At 42.4% G+C, this 24,019-nt stretch overlaps 1 protein-coding gene across 19 annotated transcripts in view; it reads right to left on the bottom strand.

The window, feature by feature from the left end:
• Positions 1-24,019, bottom strand: part of Ptprt (protein tyrosine phosphatase, receptor type, T) — a 1,098,700-nt gene that overhangs the window by 586,165 nt on the left and 488,516 nt on the right. For all 19 annotated transcript variants that reach the window (NM_001108603.2, NM_001402009.1, XM_039105540.2 and 16 more), the window contains 1 exon segment: positions 1,328-1,621. In NM_001108603.2, the coding sequence (NP_001102073.2) occupies positions 1,328-1,621 (294 nt within the window).

Raw genomic sequence — 24,019 nt, forward strand, 5'->3', positions numbered from 1 at the left:
TTATGTTTCCATGTTTATGTGCTGTTAAGGGTACAGGGGGTGCCTCTACCCTACTTTTCCTCCTAAGCCTTTTCTCCTAAGTCTTTCTTGAACAACACACTAAAGGGCAACAAGTTCAGGGACATGGCTGTCAAAATATAACAGCCCTAACCAACATTCTCAGCTGTGCCCCATGTTGCTGCACCTACGGATACTTCGCTCCCATTGAAGAAGCCATTTTTGGTGCATTTTCCCTCAGAAGTCTGTGCTTGATGTTTCACTAAGCTACACATCACAGCAGCACAGCAGCACATAACTATCTACTCATCATGGAGTAAGGAAAGAACCAGAGCTCTGGAACCCAAAACCCAAGTCCAGAATCTGACTGTACCATTGGTCAATTCAGCAAACTTGGTATAAAGTTAGAAAAATACTGTCTCTCTCCCTTTGTATATATATATGGAACAAAAATATTTTCAGGGAATGTTATTTGAGGATGATAAGAAGATAATGTGAGCTGTAGGAAAATGAACATCAGACTCCCTTCATTCTTAAGTTCCATTCAGAGAGCCAATCTTAGCCAACAGGCAGAGCCAAGGGACCTCAGGGATATGGTTGTACACAGAGAACCCTCCCAGTCACACCGGTAGCCAGCAGTTCTTAACCAGGAACATCTGGAAACAACTGGAACTACAAACCCAGTTAAAGGAAAATCCAGAGGCCTCTAGTGCCAATTCAGACTCTTAAGCAGAAACCAGCATCCCTTAGAGTATTTGGATTTGGGTAGTTCTCAGGGATCAAAACAATTTCAGAATCAACTCTGAGACACTGTCAAAGCCACGGAGCCATAAAGAAATAGCTGGAAGTAGGATCTCCTCAGAGACAAAACTAGAACCAGGAACACGGGGCAATGACCAGATCTACTTTGTTTGGTCATGGGCCAAACAAGCTATACCTATTAGATATACAAAAGGATATACAGAAGCCTACAGGGATGTAGTCTACATGGGAACTGAGGGGGGACAGTCAGAGGCGAAATCCCTCAGTGATACAGAACTAAGACTCCCCAGAGACACGCAAGTGGTACCAGGATTCCTCACCATGATGGAGTCAATGTTCCATCAGAAATACCGTCAACTTGATGAGCATCTCCATGAACCCACAAAAGGCAGAAGGTTCTTAGAATCACAGCCAGAGTTGAGAGTGTCTCTCAAGTCTGAGCAAAGCCTTAATTATCTTTCCATAAAAGGAAACAGATTTCCACCAGAGAAACTAGGAATGACCTTTCCTCAAAAGCCAAGAGGAGGGCCAGTCAGATGAACAGCTCAGCATCTCGAGGTATCCTTACCGGCACACTTGGTCCTGGTAGTGAGGGGAGGTCCTGGTGGTCCTGTGCCCCCCTCTCCTGGTCGTGTGAGCAGCACCCGGATCTCGTACTCCACATCGGGGTCCAGATGCCAGAGCTTGTAGTTGGGAGAGTCCACGATGTGGGTCTCAGCCCAAGTGCCTGTGGTCGTGCGGTATTCTACCTCCTTCAGAATGATGGGGCCGTCCCCAATAATAGAGTTGGCGTTTGGTTTAATCCACAGGTAGGTGGCCCCCACTGCCAGTAGTTCTGGGGGAGCAATAGGTGTGGGAGGCTCTGAAAGAAAGCAGACAAGCAGAGGAATTTCAGTCTTAAGTGGCATCTTGAGATGGATCCACAGGAACCACACAGTGAAGGGAAAAAACCAGCTCCTGAAAGTTGTCCCAGACCTCCACAGGCAGCATGTGACACATTCGTGTGTGTGTGTGTGTGTGTGTGTGTGTGTGTGTGTGTGTGTGTGTGTGTGTGTATGTGTGTTCCCATTTACTATTACTTGAGAAATATGTGTGTAGGAGTGATTGGTCCAACTTTCATTACCTGTTAGAGGCTGATTCTCCCTCTTCCAGCAGCCATTAAGTGCCTACTTATAGCTCTTCATTTAGGGGTGGAGCCTTGTAAGATTTTTCCCATTTACTCTGGCGTTGTCATTATGGGCCTTGTTTAGGGACTGTGCTACTGAAATCCCAAGGTTACAGCTGTCTCATGTATAGAAGACATCACCTCACTTCATATGCCTCCAACCTGTGGCTTTTACATTCTTTCACCTCTGAGCCTTAGTTGTAGGGGCCGTGTTATAGATAGATATGCCAATAGGGTGGCATTGCTTTCTCAATTTTGCCAATTGTGGATATTCTGCTTTGCTTTATGTCAACTTGACACAAGCAGGAGTCATTGGAGAGGAGGAATCCCCAATTAAGAAAAGGCCTTCATAAAATCAGGCTGCAGGCAAGCCTTTAGGGCATGTTCTTACTTAGTGTTTGCTGTGGGAGGGCTCAGTCCATTGCAGATAGAGCCAGTCCTGAGCTGGAGGTCCTGGGTTCTATAAGAAAGCAAACTGAGCAAGCCCCGAGAGCAAGCCACTAAGCAGCATCCCTCTGTGGTCTCTGCATCAGCTCCTGCCTTCAGGTTCCTGCCTTCTTTGGGTTCCTGTCCTGACTTTCTTCATTGATGAACTACGATGTGGAAGTGTAAGCCAAATGAGCCCTTTTCTCCACAGGTTACTTTGATTATAAAAACATATACTTTGAGTATATGTTTTTTTTCATTATAGCAATATTAACCATTTACTGCAAAAAGAATTCTCCTTGACAGGGTGTGAGAATAATGCATATTGTATTTGTGGGCATAAAGCTAAGTATGTAGAATATAGTTAAGCACTGTACTGGTTTAGAAATGCAGCTGTAGTAGATTCTCCTCTGGAGCTCATAGTCTCACCAGCCATGGGTATCTGGATAGGTTTACAATACCAGACACAAATTCCCTCCTATTAAGAAGCCACAAGTCCAATCAGATAGCTGATGGTTAATCCCAAGATCTCACTGACACTGTTGCACCACACCGTGTGATGCTAGTAACTGTCATGGTAGGTAGCTGGGTGAAACAACTGGTTGTTTTTCTACTGGTGCGTCTTGCATGGAACCTCTGGATGTTCTGAGAATTCATTCTCAGGGAGGAGGCTTCCGGTTGGTTCCCATGCAGATCCCACACACTATTAGCAGAAATCCTCTGCAGGTGATGATATAAACACAGATAGGAAAAGGGATAGGGCAACAAAAATTCATCTTCTCCCTCAGCCTGACAGGTTCCTACCAGCAAAGAGTGTCCTTGGCCAGCAGGAGTCCAGCAAGAATCATAGCCAAAGAAAAGGTCATGCCAAGTTACCTGCTAACTGATCTGTGTGGCACCTTCCTTAGGCAATGTATACATAACCAGACAGACCTAACCAAACTCACAGAGCTCTGAAGAGGAATGAAATCCACAACTCCCATGTAGTGTTTCCGAAATATGTACACCAGGCTGGCCTCAGGCTCACTGTGTACCCCAGGCTGGCCTCAAATGCCAGATTCTTTTGCCTCATCTGTCCAAATTTAGGGATTACAGGTATGCCTCACCATACTTTATCAAGTGGCCATTTTTTTCTGATAATATTTTATTTCCTGAAAAATATTTTATTTGGAGCTAGAGAAATAGCTCAGTGGGTAGCAGCATTTGTTTGCTCTTGAAGAGGACCAGAGATCAAGTCCCAGCATCCACATGGTGGCTCTTAACCATTGGTAACTCCAGGGCTCTGACACCTTTTTCTAACATCCATGGACACCAGGCACACAAGTGGCACACAAACCCATACTCAGGTTAGACAGCATACACATAAACTAAAATGAACAAATCTTTTAAAATTAAAATGTTTTATTTAATATTCATGCATGCCTAGTCTTTGTACAGGACTTCCATGAGATCAACCAAAATCCCATCACAGATAGGGAAGGAGCTCAGAAAGTACAACCCCTATCTGAGGAATATGATATCTACAGGGAGAGTGAGAATCAGGGATGTGAACTCTGAAATGCAACCCATGATCCAAAGGATTTATTTTATTTTTGATTGTGCATAAGTGTATACATATTAACATGTGTGGGCAGGTTCCTGCAAAGTCCAGAAGAGAATATCAGATCTCCTAGGCTCAGAGCTACAGTGAGCTATCTGATGTGGGCACTGGGAATCAAACACTAGCTACCCACAAAAACAGGAAGTTCTCTTAACCCCTGAAATCTCTACAGCACTTCCACCCCCATTTTGTTTGTTCATTTTTGGTTTTTGGTTTTGCTTTAAAAAAAAACTTGGTCCATTCATTTATTTTATTTGTGACAAACACAGAAGTAGAACAAGAGTCAGAGAAGGAAGGGAAGAGAAAGCCTGTCCTGTGTTAGCAGTCAACGGTAACAGCCTTGGACATTTCTGCAGATTCCAGTCCAGTTCTTACTCATATACTTCAGTTTCAGTGACACACAGGCCAGATGAAGATGCGTTTTGCCTCCCTCTCTTTAAGCATCCTCATAGTTTTGGTTATGGGATACAGGGGTTTGCTGTCTCTTCTAGGTACCAAATAATTACCAAGTTATCATCCTAATTGCTTTCCCGTTGTTGGACACTTGGGCTGTTCTAAGTACCTCTATGGTAAATAATTTTGCCACTGATGTCTCTATGCAAGATATTTCATGCCTACCCCTGTGTCTGAGTCTAGAATTGTTTCATGCCCAAAGGGCAGGAATGGGGTTGTCTGCCAAGGGGAATGAACAAGCCCCTACAGCAGAATGTTGAGGTGATAGGGTGAGAAGTCAGAAACAGATTTATTTAAGCACTCTTTACCAGGGAGAGTTTCGGGTTACTCAGATGAACGAATGACGGCTTGGGTTTAGTTTGGACCTCTCAGGTGGAGACATTGTAATGGAGGGCTCATTCTGTGTTTTTCTTTTAATTAACTACCTAGCATTAAAGATTCCCCAAAAGTAGAATAATCTACTAAGAAGCAGGGGTGGATAATACAGTCTCAGAGTGACTTGAAGCTCATCTTGAGGGACAACTCTAGACAGTCGCTATTATAGCTCGCCATTTGGTCAAAGGAAGGAATTAAGCAGTTTAGTCAAGCTAGGTGCTTTTCTTTACAAAGCCATGGAGGTTATTACTCAAGACCTTGTTATCTCAAAGGTGTTTGCAAATTGATTTTGGGATAATTTGTTCCAGGTAGAGAAGTTAAGTTGGCAGGCAGATAATTTCTGGGCTCATCCTTTGTGCATTTTAAATATATAGAGCCTCTGATGGCCATTATCAATCCCTAGGAGCTCCTAACAGTCTCCAGTGAGGCCTCAAGGGTGATATTCTGTAGCTCCGTGATGACTCTGCCTAATTCCCTAATATAATTATTCACAGACCGGCGCTGGACAGCATGAAGAGCAGCCCACTCCGATGCAGTGCGGGCTGAGCAGTGGCTGCATTAAGCTCTTCCATTGACTTTCTCCCATGCTTTACTGCTCCCCTATTTCAGGCATTAGCAGTTTTCAATTTCCAACCAGCAGAAAGAAAATACAGTATTAATCTTTCCAAACATTTACTCTCTTTTCATGTATTTCTAATGGTAGGTGGAAGTACAATAACAAACATCTTCTTGAGTGTATAAATGTCCCCATCCCAAACGGCAGGTTCACAAGTTCATGGGCAGTCTAGACATTGTGGCATACCCGCGCCTCTTTCTCCTCAAATGTAGATCAGGTAAATTCAGCACAGTGTTTTCTGGTGTTTAAGTATCTCAATGCAGATGCTTGCTTTTGCTTTTTATATTTTGATTTTACTCTTTTCTGTGATATACTGGTTTAAAATTGGTATTATTTAGAAGGCAGATATACAAGTGTTAAAGGGAGAAAAAAGCAGGGATGAGGGACAGAGCCTTCTTGTTAACAATCTGTCATTTTAAATGAATAGAAACATTTTCATTGATTCTTATCATGAGTCTCTTCTATATCTAAGATGAACTATCCAGTAAGACTATGTAAGAGATGCACAGGGACATCCAGTCCAGCTTAGATGTAGCCATCCTAAGATCTCAGAGTCATCCAGAGGAATGGTGAGTCTTAGAGGGCACTGCAGATATATTAAAATGAAACAGGGCAGGTTGAGCATTAGAACTCAGGTCCCGATTCTTGCTCTTCTCTTTCTCATTTTATATTTTAGACATTTATGGGATTAAGTAGAAGTATCATTAAAAATGAGTATACCAGGAGGGTTTAACTTTGAATAATACAAGGATCCTAAAAATCCAACAAGAAATTAGGTGTCATTCACAGAAATGTGGTAAAGTACACCGCCAAGAGTTCTATGCATTATTTCAGAAATTCATGAATCCTTCTGGTATAGTTCATCTTCCTCAGCAACTTCACTGGATTTAGATCACACAGGAGCTGAGACATACTTCTGGGCATATCTATCTGAAGGTTTCCAGAGAGGTTTGGCTGAGGAAAGACCTACCCAGAATGTGAGTGACATCATGTCATGGCCTGGGGTCCTGAGGCTTATTAAGAAGGGTAGGGGGGAGGAAAGCAGTCAAGCAGCAGCAGAATTCATATGACTCTACTCCCTAAGGACAGATGCAACGGGACCATCTGTTTCATGCTCCACCACCATGTCTTTCCTGTTCTTACTGACAGCAAGCCCCCCCCCCCAAAAGGGCTAAATAAACCTTCCCACCCATCAGTTGTTTTGTCAAGTACTTTGCCACAGTAACAAAAATAAATGAAAAAAAAGCTTCTGAAGTCCATCTATAAGTCTATGCATTGAAAATAGAAATATAAGAGAATCTACTGACCAACCACGTGCCCATATCTCACAAGTTGATGGCACTCTGGACTACTCACTGTTACAGGGATAGGGGCTGGGAACATAACCAGAAGCAGGATTGATTACCTTTAAACATGTCCAATTTCCCAGGTTCCCAATGTTGTAGGGAAAAGAAGTATGCAAAGCCTTCCCTAGAACAAGGATGAGTAAATGTCTAGGACCCATGAAAACGACACACCCATCACACTCTCATCTAAAGCACAAAGACATGAGGTTGATCCATGACATAGCATGGACTTCCACAAAGACAGGCTTCCAGGGCTAGAGATCAGCTCAGTTGTTACAAAGCCCAGACCTCAAGCTCCAACACTCTATATAATGTATGTATATAGAACATACATGAATGTTGTGACCCATAATTATATACTCATTGATAGAGACAGAAGAGACAGAAGTTTAAGGTTCTCTTTAGATACATAATGAGTTCAAGACCACTCTGAGATGCATGAGACCCCATCACTAAGAAAACAAAACTTATGAACAGGAAATTGGGAAAGGAACTAACATTTGAAATGTAAATAAAGAAATATTCAATAAAAAACAACAAAAAACCAACAAAAACAGTTTTCAAATCCACCTCTCTTCACACCAAGGACTCCACTATCTCTTCCCACCAAGGACACCACTAAGGTCTTAAGATGAACAACTTGACAGCTAGAAGTTCCCTGTGAGAGAAAGCCCAACTTCTACAGACCTATGTCTGGATCTCACTGCCAGCTGAAGCAGCCTGTACATGGAATCTAGCAGTGAAGACAAACATAGACGCTGTGCCATAGAATTGGAAAGTATCATAGCTGAGAAAAGCAGCACTGACGAACTGTGGTGTGGGTCATACTTCAGGGGACAGCCTGTGAAGGGTAGCCTATTGATCATGTAAGGTCTTCCAGGGGAAGGTTAAGGTAGGACCATTGTGGTCAGACATTCCTGGGGGTGTCCCTTAAATCTGTATTGCTTGGGCACAAGTCACCCAAGGCTAGTCCAGTCAACAACTAGAGCTGCATATTTCAAGCCCTCATTCTACAAAGAATCCTGAGATGCTGGAGTGTTCTATCTGTTGATTCAATTAAATAATGGAAATGAGAATGTTATTCCCTTTAGTAGGCAGACTGGCTGGACGGGGTCACAAGGAAAACTTCTGGAGCTTGGAAATATTCTGTGCCTTGACGATGGTTACATAACTGTCCCAGTTTGCTTTCTATTACTGTGATAAAGACCATGACTGAATGAAACTTTGGGAGGAAAAGAAAATGATTTCACCTTGAAAGTTCTAGACCATGGCTCAAGGGCATTGAAGCAAAAGCTCAAGGAAGGAACCATGAGGGGAAGTTGCTTCCCGGCCTTCTCCCAGTGGCTCACCCAGCCTGTTCTTTTTGTAGATCACGGGACCACCTGCACAGAAATGGTACCGCCCACAGTGGGCTGGGCCCTCCCACATCAATCATTGGCCAAGAACATGCCCCATAGGCATGACCACAGACCAATCTGATGGAGGTATGTTTTCTGTTGAGGCTTCCTCTTCCCAGATGACCTTAGCTTGTGTCAGGTTGACAAACTGCTAACCAGCACAGTAACACTCATAAAAACAGACTTTAAAATACAGTCACCTTTGTGTATGGAAATAGTGTCTTTAAGTGCTACAAAAAAACTGGGCTGACAAGATGACTCATCCAGTCAAAGCTCTTGAATCACAAGTCAAATGACTTGAGTTCGGTCTCCAGAAGTTGTGTTAAAACTCAAACACCACATCTCAGCTCTGTAATCCCCAAACTCTGTAGTGAGATGGGAGACACAGGAGAATCTCTTGGACTTTGGGCAAATCTATAGGATGTAGTTCAGCAATGCAGCAGCAAAAGAGAGACTGTCTCAACAGGGTGGAGGGGGAGAGAGCCTGTCTCAACAGGGTGGAGGGGGAAACAGATACCTCAAGTTGTCTTCTGAATTCCACATATATAAACACACACAAAGATGAATATATTTATAAATCATGAAAAACAACAAAATATTACTATTCCTGGTCAATAAAAAAGAAAGAACGTTCACTCTTCCTGGTCAATAAAGGAGAAAGAATGTTCACAGAGAGACACATTGCTTAATCTATTAGGAATGAATCTCAAGAGGTTTATAGGAGATAGGGCACAGCACTTCAGAACACATACTGTTCTCTCAGAGAACCTGAATCCAATGTCCAGCACCTATGTCAGGGCACTTATAATTGCTTGTAACTCCAGCTCCAGGGATCTGGCAACTCTGAGTTCTAAAGGCATCTGAACTCATGGCACACACACACACACACACACACACACACACACACACACACACACACAGACATAATGAAAAATAAGAAATTACTATTAATAAGAGCTTCCAAGCTTGTGCCATTTATCTCCAAGCAGTTCTATCCTTCCTGTCCAAGCTTGACTCTCTAATGCATTCCCCAGTGTTCAGATGTTCAGATGAGGGGAGCTCCTATCTAGGAGCTGTCCCTACATACAACACAATCAACGCCTCTCTGATCCCCAGCATCCTCTATGCAAAGGCAAGTGATTGACACACGACTGCATCTCTGCCCACAAAGTTTGAAATCAGATCAAGGGGGAGAAAAGCCTGCTGTTAAGGAGCTGGAGCCTGTCTTGGAAAATGGCATTGGTCCCCTCTGGTTAGACATCAAAGCCTACTGAGGGAAAAGATGTTGTGAGCCACTCTCAAACTGTGGGCTACAGTTGCCCTCGAGATGCCAAAGCTCTCCTTCAATGTGTAGATGGTGTTGTGACCCCCTTAATGTAACTCAGCCTCATCCTCAGGCAGCAATCTTCAGACCAATTCTGCCTTTCTTTTCCCTGCTGTGAGCACTTGTAACAGTTTGACTCCCAGAAATTCCTACAGAGAGCAAAAGTGCTTCAAATAGTGGAAGATGGACTGGTGTGTATATGCATTGTCTGCTTCGGACAAAAATCAAATGCTCTGAAGAAAACTGGATGTCACTAAGAAGTGCAGGGAAACTTTTTACAGTTCAGGTAGGGATAACATGGCCCCCAGAACATGTCAATGCCTTCTTTACTCTACCAGAGTGCTCATTTAACTTTGATTACTGGTCATATGGTCTTGGAGGTATCGTTTTCTTGGACTAACAGCACGTACATATATATTCCCAAGGGAGTCGAGTTGCTATACTATTATCCTTTTCATACCTTATATATGCTATTCATGTCAGCTACAGTGTCTTTCCTCTTACCCTTAGCTGAGGCATGTACCTTCCCTGTTTTTCAAATCTGCTATAAAACTACTTTTGCTTCGTGGACCACTGATCTGTCTACAAAGATGCTCAAAGGCACTGGAGTAATCGAACTGGTGCTTAGTCAAGACTGCTACATAAAATAATGCATTAAGGACCAAAGGATGAAGGGGAGTTAACCTTTAGCCACAGTCCAAGGGGAGCTAGCCTGCAGCCATAGTCCAAGTCTTTTGCCTTGCATTCACCAGCCATATGCACAATTCTAAATAGTTTACCTGATCTTTGTGGGTTTGATTTTCTCCCCTCGAGAATGGAAACTACTGCATGACATAAATTGCAGAAATATTTAAAATTTCCAGGTAAGACCACAGGGATTCCCTGTGCATTCACTGATCTTCCCTGCTTTTCAGAGCCAGCAGTGGACCTGATTTCTCATGCTTACCCTGGCTGGGGTCCATGCAGTCTCTGAGGATGGTCAAATGACTCATAACATACCAATAGGTGACACTGGAATTATTCTTTGTCCCTCATCTTGAACTTTCGACATACAGATAAAACACAGAGCAAAAGAACTCAAGGGGAGAGATTTATTTTAGATCAGGATTCTGAATGTTTCATCATGGCAGGGAGGCCATTGGGAGCAGAGGTACTCCTATCATATTAACAACTAGAAGGCAATATGGGGGCAGGAGAGAGGAGAGAGAGGGAGAGGGGAAGAGAAGGGGGAGGAGGAGGAAGAGGAGGAGGAGGAGGAGAGAGAGAGAGACAGAGAGAGAGAGAGAGAGAGAGAGAGAGAGAGAGAGAGACTGACTTTCTTGGTCTTGTTTTCCCATAGGGGTCCCTACCCAATACAAATGTCATTCACTTTCAGTGTAGGGCTCTCTTCTTAGTTAAACCTCCCTGGCAATGTGGAATACATCCAGAGGGGTGCTTTACACATGTGAGCATCTCTTGATCCAGTCAAATCAGCACAAGATCACAGTTGAATAAGTGCTTGCTGTCTTAGCTGGGTGTGGTAAAACACACTTATATCAGTACATGGATGGCTGAGGCAGGAGGATAGTGAGTTCCAGGCTGGTGTGAATTACCTAGTAAAAACCTGTCTACAGCAAGTTTCAAAGTGAAGACTTAAATATTTTAGATCATATTTAAGTGGGTAAGAAAGTAGTCACCAAGTTCTCTTTGAAGAAAAGGTGGGTAATAATGACATGGAGGTGTAGACGTCGGGAAGGACGTTGTAGAGACCATGTGTGGGTATCTGTCAAAGGCACAGAAGAATTTGGAGAGGAACAAAGGAAACAAACCAACAAATGATATGACGGTTTGTTCCTACTCTTTTGGTAACTTGCTATGCCATGTTCTGGGAGGTCTTCCTCTTTCTGAAGAGAAACAGAGGAGGAGTGGAGATCTAGCCGAGGGAGGAGGCCAAGCTGAAGGGTACAGGGAGGAGTGGAGGGAGGGGAAAGTATGGTCCAGATGTAATATACGAGAGAAGAATAATTGAAAAGCTGGAACAAGACAGCATTCACAAACCCAGATGAAGAAAAATTTAAACAAACTCTCCCATTTTCAGACTGTGAAGAACACAGAGGGATCCAGACCGAGCCAACTATGAGGCTTGAGCTGAGGCTCATGGAGAATGTCTTAGAAATAGATGATTAAAGAAAAATCCCAAGTATCTAGAAAAAAAAAGACAGCTCTTCACCAAAAACAAAATAGAAAAGGCTTTTTAAAAAATGTCAATCACCGCACTGTGTCCGTTCAATTTGAAACCCAGGGCTATGGGGAAGATGAAAATGATAAAAAATAACCCATGATAGCAGTAAGAAGTGCACAGACTGGACAGCCGTAGACACCTGCCAGTTTGCTCAGGATGCTAAAATGCTATTTGGTTTTATTATCATAGAAACTCTACAGGGAACAACTTGGAAGAGTCACACTTTTTTCCTTCTTTTTCTGAAAAGAAGAAGAGATATCAAGATGAATGTCAAGTAATTAGTCAGTCAAAGAACTGAGATTGGGACAGAGACACCTGTCTAAGTGGCTTCAGTCCCAAGCACTAATACAAGGATAGCATTACCAATGCAGAGCAGAGTACTCCTCAGAAGTGTGTCCAGAATTCCAGCCAGAAAAGAGGTGCACATCGAACAGAAGAGCACTGTCGTACATAGGAAAAGCACGGCCCACTGTGTTCCTTAAAGAAAAACGACTTGACAGTTCATACCAGTGCATCTTGGGATGATGAGTGTGGCCTTCAGATGATCAGTATCATAGTTTCTAGGACGTGGCGTCTGAATATGCCAGGAACCAGTCCCTAGGATAGGACTAGCTGCTACAAGATTTTTCTCTCCAAGAGAAGAGTCTAGAGAAGAATACTAAAACCCACGTTCCCTCCATAATGCTCAGGGACCATCACAGAAGAGAAGCAGGGGTAAGGGAGGACCAGAGGCAAACAGCGTGTTCTGGACCAGACAGGACCGCAGCACTCATGAACCCACAGCATCCGTGGCTGCCTGCACAAGATCAAGCTGGTCAGCATCCTAGAGTAGTGAGAAGGGGTTCATCAGTCCACCATCTTGACTGAGAAGCTATGAACAGATAGTACTTTCTGGGGGGAAGTCAGTTTTCTTTATGGGTGTGGTTCTTGGTAGGTCAGCCACACTCCAGTGGATGGCTGTATACTCATGAGTATATGGACAGCACCTACTAGAACAGAGGGGATATTTTAAAAGGGGACAATGGAAGAGAAAATGAAATTGTTGGGTAGGGAGGCAGGGATGGGCCTGGGAGGCATTACAGGGAAGAGTTAGGGGTGAATATAATCAAAAATACACTCTATAAAATTCTTAAAAGATTAGATTTAAAAAGAAAGAAAACTACCCTAAGATAGATTAGACTGAACAGAGCCCACAGTTCCAGAAGAGGCCTTTCTTTCAGGCATGTTTAGCTGGTGCTTCTAATAAGCCATTTTGTGATAAAATGGTAGCCCTTTCATTAGATACCACAAATGTTTTGGGAGAAGTTTCTCTCAAACAGATCTCTCTCTCTCTCTCTCTCTCTCTCTCTCTCTCTCTCTCTCTCCCTCCCTCTCTCCCTCCCTCCTCCCTCCCTCCCTCCCTTCCCCCCTCTCTGTCCCTCTCTCCCTCCCTCCTCCCTCCCTCCCTTCCCCTCCCTCTCTCTCTTCCTCCATCCCTCCTCTCTGTCTCTGTCTCTGTCTCTGTCTCTGTCTCTGTCTCTCTGTCTCTGTCTCTCTCTCTCTCTCTGTGTGTGTTTGTGTGTGTGTGTGTGTGTGTGTGTGTGTGTGTGATCCCAACTACTTAAGCCTATTAAAATACCAGAGAGCTCAGTATAAAAGCTCATACTTTCATATGCAGTACTGGGGAGGCATTGACAGGAAATTTGCTATAAGTTTGAGGCTAGACATGGTGAGTTCTAAGCCATACTTTTTAGTAGAAGTGAGACTGTCTTGAAAAAACACACCAAAAAAAACCCCCAAAAAACAAATGAACAAACAAACTAGTAACATCAAAATGTTGATGCTCAATGTTCTTTATAGCTGTAAGTAAATAAGTATTTTCCCCACCCTCCGCCCTCCCCCCCCCAACTCTTGGGCCGATGTTTTCTAATAAACCTGCATGGGCTGGCTACTGTACAGATACATGTTTAAATAAGCTCAGTTTCCTGTATCTCATGCTTTCACATTCAGTGTGTGCTTTCACCATGGTTCCCTCTTCCCATCTGCCCAGACATCTAGGTACCGGGAATCAAGAAGCACGGCTGCATCACTTGTCTTGCAGGTTTCCCACCGATATCTCGATAGCAGTGAGAGATATGGCTACTTCTGATACTGTCCAAAGGTTTCCACTGTGAGTTGAAACTTGACTTTCAAATAGTCTTATAATTAAAATAAATAAATAAAAAGTATTTTTTCTCTATACAGTGGTCCATGTAATGGACAAAAAGATTCATTATATGGGATACCAAGGCTCTGGTTTTCATAAAATGTAACCACATGTGTAGTAGTAGCCAGAATAGTGTTCTGCTTTTTCTTCTCTTTCCCCAGTACTGGATCATCTCATTCTGTGTACTATGCAAATGTACTTCTGCTTCAGCTTCATATGTTGTGAAGAACATAGGATGGGTGCGTTCACAAATGACTTTCTGTGCATCCATCACCAGGCTCCTAGCATTATAATCTTTCAGCCAGATGGTGACATCATTCTCACTTTATAATTGAAATAACTCCACCAGCAAATCTAAGGTTTAAGATGATCAGCTGATCACAATTACAGGAAGGAACCAGGATTCCATCCAAGGAAGACTGCAGGCAAGTCCATCAGTACCATCACTGTTGAGAAGGATCAAGTGATCCGGCCTAGGGTACAGAAGATGGTGAAGAGGAGAAGTCAGATCCAGAACTACCCCACACAAGATTGACAGGAATCAATAGATGCAGACAGTACATAGGAACTGAAGGTACACCTGCCTGAAACAGAGGACCCCAACATGCGCTCATAACTCAGCTTGAAGATGTCTAGGGATAAGTAGTATACACTCCAGGGACAGCACAAGTAGTGAAGCTTTTAAAAGATTTATTTTCATTAATTGTGCAAGTGCATGCACATGCATGTGAATGAGGACATGCATGTGCCTGTGTGTGTGTGTGTGTGTGTGTGTGTGTGTGTATGTGTGTGCATGTGAGTGCAGGTGCCTATGGAGTTCAGATGTGTTTATTCCCCTGGAGCAGGTGCTAGGAACCTAATCTGGATTCTTTGCAAGAGCATTATATGTTCTTAACTTCCAAGCCATCTCTCCAGCCTCTATAGTCTTTATACTGAGAAAGCACACACCTAGACTCTAAGAGGACAATTCTCTCTAGTTCTCCATGTTCATTAAACTACTCTTGCCATCTTAACTTTACACACTGTTGATACAGAAATGGCAGGAGACATCTTTTTGCGTGTAGTCTTCGCTCTGCTAGATCCCTCTTCCCCTTCTGCAGCTAACTCACTTTTTCTTGTCCTTGAAAATTTAGCTCTCCTGTGGAGTGCCCTCCTAGATGCTCTCGTCCTTATAGACTTTGTTCTCTGTGCTTTCTGCTATCTTAGCCCAGGTTGTGAGAGGCAGAGCCCGAGTCAAGGTTTGCAAAGAAGCAAAAGATGAGATGAATTCTCAGGATGTAGCGTACAGGGAGCAATGGCACTAAATAAAGATGTGATTTTGATTGCATACTAGTTTGAGGAGTTAATACTCAGGAGCTCTGAACATGAACTACACCAGTTTTAGGCAAAGGCACCAAAATTATATAGTATTAATTAGTCACTCTCCCTAGATGCATAAGAATCACCATCTCCCTCAATCCCCCAGCAATGCAGTTCTTATATAGTTAAAGGTACTTAACTTGAGACAGGAAATATTAATCTGCTAGGACCTTCTGAAATAATAGGGTGCAAAGTAGGCAGCTGAAAACAACCGTCATTTATCAACCTGCAGTTCCCAAGGCTGGGCATGTGTCATCAAGTTGTCACGAGGACCATTTTCCCTTGAGAGGCTCTAGGGAAGACTCCTTGATCACCTATCCAAGCCTCTTCAGTTGTGCCAACCGTCCCTGAGCTTCTGTGCTTTGCACATGCATTTTACCTCCCTCTGCCCTGTCTTTACATGCTGTTTTCATGTGGCTGGAAATTTTACTCGAATTTCCCTCTTCGTATGAAAACTTAGTTCATATTAAATCAATGTCTGTCTTAGTTAGGGTTTCTATTGCTGTGATAAAACATCATGACCAAAAGCATCTTGGAGAAGAAAGAGTTTATTTTGCTTATAGTCCACTGGAAAGGGAAGGCAGGGAAGGAACACAAGGAAGGAACCTAGAGGCAAGAGCTAGTGTGAAATCCATGCAGGAATGCTATACACTGACTTGTTCCTCCTGGGCTCTCAAACATCAATCAAAATAATGTCCTGCAGACTTGACTATAGACCCATCTTATAGAGGCATTTTTTTCAAGTAAGATTCCCCCGTCCAAGATGCAACAAAAGTCAACCGGCATAAGCTACTTGACTCACTCTTCTTCAGTATGAACTCATTTTCACATAAATCATAACTTAGAACAATCTATTTTTAAATATATTGGCAATTTGAGTTTCCAGGAAGAACAAGACTTTGAAGGGAACATTATTCAACTCACTGAAAGGGACAAATAAAAGTTTTCAGCTACCACGACAGAGGTGGGTGTTCTGGCCTGGAGGAAGAGTGTGTACATGAACAGCAAATTCTATAATGACATAAGGGAAGTCCCTCTTGGGCACCTTTGGGATACCTGTCTATTGCAGAATTTCTACATCTTTGTATAGATCACCAGAGAGAGGTTCTGTGTCACCAAACCATGAGGTGTTCAGAACATGAAACAAGTCACTTTGTCCTGAGATTTCAAGTCCTAAGGGCGTAATATAGGCACACTTGAATCTTCTTCCTTCACAGCATGGTAGTCTTTACATATCTGAGGATGGGAGCTGTCTTAGGACTCTATACCATTTCTATGTTCTTCCCACTCTTGTATTACCATTATCAAGCGCATCAGCCACACTTTTGCACAGTTGTGACTGCGACTCCTGACAGAATACCTGAAGAAGGAAGGATTTATTTTGACTCATAAGTCAGAGGGTTGCAGTCTGTCATGGCCGAGGAGGGCACAGCACAGCAGCTCTGTCCAGCTCCTGAAAGCATGAGTGGATAGTAGAGGTTGTTCACATTGCAGCAGAACAGGAAGCAGATGACACAGTAGGAACTGGGGGTAGGGTATAACCTTCAAAGACCAACCCACTTCTGCCTGCGAGGCACACAGCATAGCCTCTCTAAATAGCACCACCAGTTTTGGAACAAGTGTTCTAAATATGAGTCTTGGAGTGGGGTATTTTATAACCAAACCATAAGATGTTATTTCAATATCTCTTATTTTGACTGTTTAAGCTGTAATCAGAATTGAATCACTTTGAATTCCAGCTCTCATATTTTTAGCCATATGTAGTAGATGTCGGTAGTACCCAGCCAGATTCCTTAGTGCTTGGCACCTCTACACACTGGAGACATCCTACATCTACTACCTGGGTTCCCTCTTGGATAATGTTGTCACAGGATTGGAAAGAAACCATGACAAGGCAGACGAGATATGCCAAGACCAGATATTATACTCCAAGGGACAACCTTCACCCAAGGAAGGATAGGGTAGATATCCTAGTTTGCTGGCTCTTGATAAGTAGTAAGACAGTGTGGTGAGTTTCCTATCTCTTATATGACCCCTAGTGACACTGTCATAGTTAGTTTCCATTGTTGTGAAGAGATACCATAACTAAGGCAACTGTTATAAAGGACGACATTTAATTGGGGGCTGGCATAGAGGTTCAGTGGTTCAGTCCATTATCATCATGGCAGGAAGCACAGCAGCATCCAGGCAGGCATGGTGCTGGAGGAGCTGAGAGTTCTAGATCTTCATCCAAAGGAAGCCAGGAGCAGACTGTTTCTCACGTGACTAGGATGATCTCAAAGCCCACCTCCATAGTGACACACTTCCTCCAACAAGGCCACACCTGTTCCCAGCAATTCCACACCTTCTAATAGTGCCATTCCTTATGCCAAGCAATTAAAACCAGACCACTAATCATCAGAGACATAGCAAGATTACAGAATCCTGAATCTGCCCTTCAGGGTACTCTGTTCTCTGCCTCACCTCTCTATTCCCACTAGAATTCCTTTCAATTTTTAGACCAACTACTGTAAATATGTCTCATAGTCTGTTTTGGGAGACATCTAATTTAAATTATTATAAAATCTATGACATATTATTTAATATCTATATCTCAAATTCCCATTTGAGCGGAAGATGCAGCTTAGTTGGTAGAACATTTATCTAGCATATACAAACACTTAGGTCCACTCCAATCATCACAGAAACTAAGGGTGATGGTTCGTCCCAGAACTTAGATGGTAAGTAGAAACAAAAGGATCAGAAGTTCAACATCTTCCTTGACTAATTAGCAAGTTTGAGGCCGGCCTGGGCAACGTGAAATCTTGTCAAAAATAAACAAAACCTCTAAAAAGCAACAATAAAACCCCAAAAAGTAGACATTAAAATTCTTCATTTATAAAATAGATTAAGAACGTCACTTTCCTTACAGGAAATGCCATGAGGATTAAATAAAGTAATATATTTAAAACAAACAGGCCACTCCTACCACATAAAGAGGATGTCGTGGTATCTGATATCAGTATAACTGCCTACCTACCAGAGAGTTGGTCAGTACAGTGCTCCCTGCTTTCTAACCCTGTAGAATAGAAGGACCCCAATATATCCTCCTTCCTATGTCTGGATAGAGAATCGATAGCAATGTCTGTGTGTTTTTAAATAAAATTTTACACCAAAAATACATTCAGGAGCCCAGCCTCAGTCTACTTAACAGAGTCAGGGTGAAACCTATGAAGTCATTTACAAATGCATAATTCAGTAACAACTTAGCACCAGATGAGATTTTATGATCTGCAATCCTCTTGTCTGCCCTGGCTCCTCTTTGTCCCTCAGTGCCTCATAATTTTCAAGATTACTCTTTGCTGGGCCATTTCCCAAAATTAAGAGCAGAATAATTATGCTAGAAGAGCCTTTTTGAAACTTACTTGCTAATCAGAAGTCTTCAGAACGCATGAATCAAGAGGCTGTCTCCCTCAGAGGAGGACCTAGGAGACCTAGGATTGTCAAGCTTTGCAATCAGAGGCCACTCTGTAGAGGCATCTTGTCTCAGAGCAGCAGGGATCATGTGACAGGCATCTTTTTGTCCTTCTGCCCTGCTTTTGCCCAGCAGCCTTGTTGTAGAGAGATAAGTAAGTGGAATTCACATCTTACTGAGTTTGGATCTCTGAGTTTCAGATATGCTTGATTATACACTCATGTGATATTGGAGACATACTCCAGGGCAAGAACAACTAATAATATCCTGGCGTTAAGTATCATTTTCTAGTTCAGGGTTTACTTATATGAAGCCATTCATTCCTTATACCATACCATTAGGTAAATACTATTATAGGTACATTTAAAAGATGAAAAAACTAAAAAATGTACCTGTCATACATCTCTGGTCTTTTGGCTTGCCTTGTAATGATCAGCTCTGTGACTCTGTAATAGAACCCTGCACATTATATATCCTGGTACCTAGTAATAGAAGATACTAGAACAGTGGTTCTTAAACTTCCTAATGCTATGACTCTTTAACACAGGTCCTCATGTTGTGGCAACCCTAAAACATAAAATTACGTTGTTAAGACTTTAAAACTATAATTTTGTTACAGTTATGAATCGTGATGTAAATATCTGGCATTCAGGATATCTGATATGCAATCTCCAAAGGGATTGTGACCCACAGGTTGAGAACCACTTCTCTAGAGGGAGCTAAACCGGGGATGAAGATGCTCCCTTTCTTGCCTCATTGATGGTGCAGCAAGAGGCAAGAGCAACTCTGAGCTTTTATTTCTGCCAATCTTCAGTGCGGCCACAGCATAGCATCTGGCTGGAAGTATTAGCAGAATCCAGGTCATTCCCTCACTGCGGAGGTCCCAGCAACTAGCCCTCCAGGGCTAGTCTTCTAGTCCCCATAATATTTGTTCCCTCTGGATTGCCAAGAACTAGATGTAGCAATGCTTTCTGTCATTTTGGGCTACTGGAGCGTCTCATGTTTGCTCTGTAAGCCTTCTAGCATTTGTGTAAAATTCCTCCATCAGTAAAAGTTCTCTAAAGTACCTTGTGTGATCTGAGGCTTGCTAAACCCTACAAAACAAAGCTAGATTTTATAATCATCTTCATTTTCCACATCAAGAAGCAAATGTGTCCAAGCTCATGCAGTTAGTACATAGTAAAGCCAAGATACTCAGATTGCCTTGTTCTAGATTTTGTAGATTTTACAATTACCTTTCTACATATAGTTCACATGTGCAAGTTAATGGACAACTTGTAGGAGTCGGTTCTCGACCATGTAGACTGTAGGACCAAACTAAGTTTCTAAAACTTAATCAAACCAGTCCCAGGGACTGACCCAGGTATACAGTTTTGGTGGCAAGTGCATTTTCCTGCTGAGCCATCTCACTGTCTTAGAATTTATGGTTTTAACTGCTACACCAAATTGACCCATTCTTCTAACCCTCTGACCAAACACAGAACAAGATGGACAGATAAGAGCTGAGCAGATTGAACTTTCTTGTTCAACAATTACTGAAAACCAAGTCTACTTGTTCTCAGTTAAGTAGATAAAAACAAATCACTATCTCCTCTTGGGAGGAACCTAGTGGAGTAAAAATGAAGTTATACAATAGACAGTGGTTTGTAGGACCAGGGCTGTACTGGCTTACAGAGGACTGTGAAATCTGTGATATACAAAAAGTTAGTCCTTGAACAGTGTCCAAACCTTATTCCCAAGTGTATAGAACCAAAAGAACTCTGCCGATATGATGGACACACAGACATTGATTCTAGTACCCTGGTTTATGCAGGCGGCTCGGCATAATCACATACAGTCATTTTAAGTGAAGAAAGAAGTAAAAAGAATTGGAGGGGGGTTGAAAAGATAGATAGATAGATGGATGGATGGATAGACAGATAGATAGATAGATAGATAGATAGATAGATAGATAGATAGATAGATAGATAGATAGATAGATAGATAGACAGGCAGACTGACAGACAGACAGACAGGAAGACAAACAGGAAGACCAAAGCCCTTTCCAGCAATGGCCATCTAGCTCAGGCTCTCAAGCCTCCTGAGTTCTATGCTCTGAGCATCTGGATACTCAAAAGCACCTTGGACTGAACTGAAAGCATCACATTTAGATCCATGAATGAAGAAAGAAGTTTTCTCCCACAAGGATCTGACCTCTAATGACCTCTAGAAACTATTAAAAGTCAGGGAATAAATTCTCCTGTGAGTCAAATGAACACAGTCCAATACAGTTGTAGACATCTAACCTCTGGTGCTATAGATAAGAAACTTATATGGTTCAGAGCACAAAGTCCATGGCCACTTCATACAGTATAGACAGGCTATTAATACAGTCACAGATGCCAAAATCTGGTGGAGGTGATCATAGAGGGTTTCTCGGTGAATTCAAGCCATGGGTACATTATTGGAAAGCAGAGACTTTAGGAGGTATTGGTATGAGGTGGGTTCCTCTTAGCTAAACCTAATAGGCTACTCTAGGGCGCATATTAGGTCCAGGAGATATGCGGAGGCAGCAAAAACTGGAACAGAGAGGTCAATGTGAATGAACTATCATAGCAATGCTTTGTAAATACTGGTATAACACAGGTGCTCATTCCTCTGGGACAATTCTTTGGAATGTGGGGTAGAGAAAAGATCTGAGGGAAGGAAATTAGACTTGGGGATCAATATGGAGGTCAACATCTGTTGACAGTTATGGAGGGAAGAAATGAAGAAGTCTGAGGAATATGAAGGTCCTGAAGTTGGACAGGCTGAGTGAGAGGAACAAGTTGGAGGTGCAGGAGACTAAATAGAGATAACAGGTGGCCCCTGGTTGCATAAAAGGAGCAAGAGAGATAGAACCAGTACAAGAATATGTTTCAAGGGGCCTGGGGTCCTACACAGTTTTCCCTGACTTCTACAGTGCTTGTGGGGTTCATATTAGCTCGTATTTATCCACTTTCCATCCCAGTATTCTAATGCTCTGTAATAGCTCTTCCACTCCATGTCCAGTGCCCTGTGTGCAATTTCTTTGTAATTCAAAGAGCAGTGTGGGGAATTAACACGATGAATGATCACTGGGTCAAACAGAGGTTGGCTTGATATAACTATTGCTTAATTATGTCACTTTGGGAAAGTCACGTCATGCCCTTGAGCTTTGGGTTCCTCATATGTAAAACTTGGGCAATGGGGCCTACCTCTTGGTAGATCTCAGTGAAGATCAAATGTAAATGACAGAAACCTGACAGAGCTGATGGCCTTGTTTCCTCCAGTGACCCTTCTTGCCATTCCAAAGCCCTGTCCAGCAATGGCCATGTAGCTCAGGCTCACTAGCCTCGTGAGGTCTGGTTACTCAAAGCATCTTGGACTGAACTAAAAACATCAAATTCAGGTCCATGAATGAAGAAACAACTTCTCTCCCACAAGGATCTGCAACTCACAGTCAACAAGCACTGGGAGAAAAATTGATGCTGTTACACTAGGATAAGTCTGAGAAAACCCAATTTATAGGACATGCAGAGAGCAAGGGAAGACACATGCAGTCTAGAGTAACTAGAGACCAGGAGGCTTCATCAGTTGCTATGCTACCAGACACAGAGAGAAAGGCTTACACAGAAGGGGGCTGGGGCTTTAGAGATATTGTTTTTTGCGAATTTCTCTCCTTGGTCGATCCCTATGTGCAAGGGGGAGATGCATAATTAGTCTCTAAGCTGCTGAAAATGGCTAGAAGTGACTAAAAGTATAGATTTGTCTAAAGTGTCAGGAAGGGGTGTCCAGATGGATTAAGAAGCTTATCCACATAGCCCGCTCACTTTGCATGGAGAGTTTAAGAGATGATTGCCCCTTTATGTAAAGGAACTGAAAAATTAGCTTCTTCCAAATCTCCTCTCATCCCCATAGGGCTGACTCCGAGCTCTGCCATACTCTGCCAGGAGAGAGAGAGCCAGCAGAGCCTAAGCAACTGCTCCCATCACGAAGGTTTCAAAATTCTGCAAAACTCTGAAAAGTGTTATAGACAGAAGTCTCATCCCTCACCATTTTAACCTAAAGAGGTGGATGCTTTGGGCTCCAAGAACAGAAACAATGACTTCATGCTAACATCTTCCACAATCTTTCTTCTATAGATCCATGCAAACCCAGTGTTTATGACCCTTCAGTAGTCTAGATATTTCTAACAGTGAATCCAAGCATTTCTCTAACGCAGACTCAACGAACTCAAAGAGATAGCCATTGACTTCCACTGAGTTACATAAAATAGCAAAGTTTTAGCTGGAGCCATTTCATAGAAGAAATTCTACATGATGGTATGGGAAAGTTCTTTTCAAAATTTTAACCACATAAAAGATTTCAATAAATCCTATCTTCTTACAAATACTTTCTAGAAATATGAAGAGATAATATACCTCTAAATCCATTTGGGAAGTCCACAATAAATATCAACCCTCTAGAAGGGTATCACACAAAAAGTAACTCAGAGGTCCATCTCTCATAAGCATGGAGATGATACTCTACACAATAAATAATAATAATAAAAAAACAAAAGCAATTGATTTATAAAATGCCAAACAGTTCATGATTATGTTAATTTTATACCAGGAAACAAGACTTCCTTAAGACAAGCAAACTAGTCAGAGGAAAACCTCATGATCACTGAAGAAGTGGGGGAGAAAAGACATAAAAGACAGAGGAACAGGGAGAAAAGATATAAAAGACAGAGGGAGGGGAGGGGTGCTGGAAAAGGCCTCTGGATGTGACGTGGCTATTACATAAGCTAACTCGCTACAGCTTCAGTTACCCACAAAAATTCTCCAAGTGATCAAGAGCTAAGCAAGAACGGGGAAGGGGTATCAAATGCTCTGCCCCTAACTGAGGAGCTCATGACAGCTAATGGCAGTTGAGGAAGAAAGAATCACTTTACTTTGGGCTGTGGTAGGCACTTGTAGCTGGCCCATGTCCCAGTGGATGATTCAATATTTATAAGAAGCACTAATTTGACTTAGTTTTTTTTAAAGACATGAATCTGAAGCTACTACGTTTTACAAGGTAGAGAAAGCTTGGGGTGGGGTAGGATAGATATAACAAAGATACCTTGTAAATATACAGAAAATCTTCCAAAAATTTAGTCAATCATTCAAAAAGAGACCAAGGAAAAATTTGATGAATACATCTACTCATATAGAACTAAGCTCTTATCAATTAGTCATAGGACAGAAGTTCCTTATTGTGGTAAAGGGTATACAGGACCTAAGTCTAAGATCATAATCGACAGTCCATTTCTGAAGGCTTTCCCTTAACTTTGCCATTTCTACTGGATGTTCTAG

This window comes from Rattus norvegicus, chromosome 3, assembly GCF_036323735.1.
Source record: "Rattus norvegicus strain BN/NHsdMcwi chromosome 3, GRCr8, whole genome shotgun sequence".
Classification (NCBI taxonomy): Eukaryota; Metazoa; Chordata; class Mammalia; order Rodentia; family Muridae; genus Rattus; species Rattus norvegicus.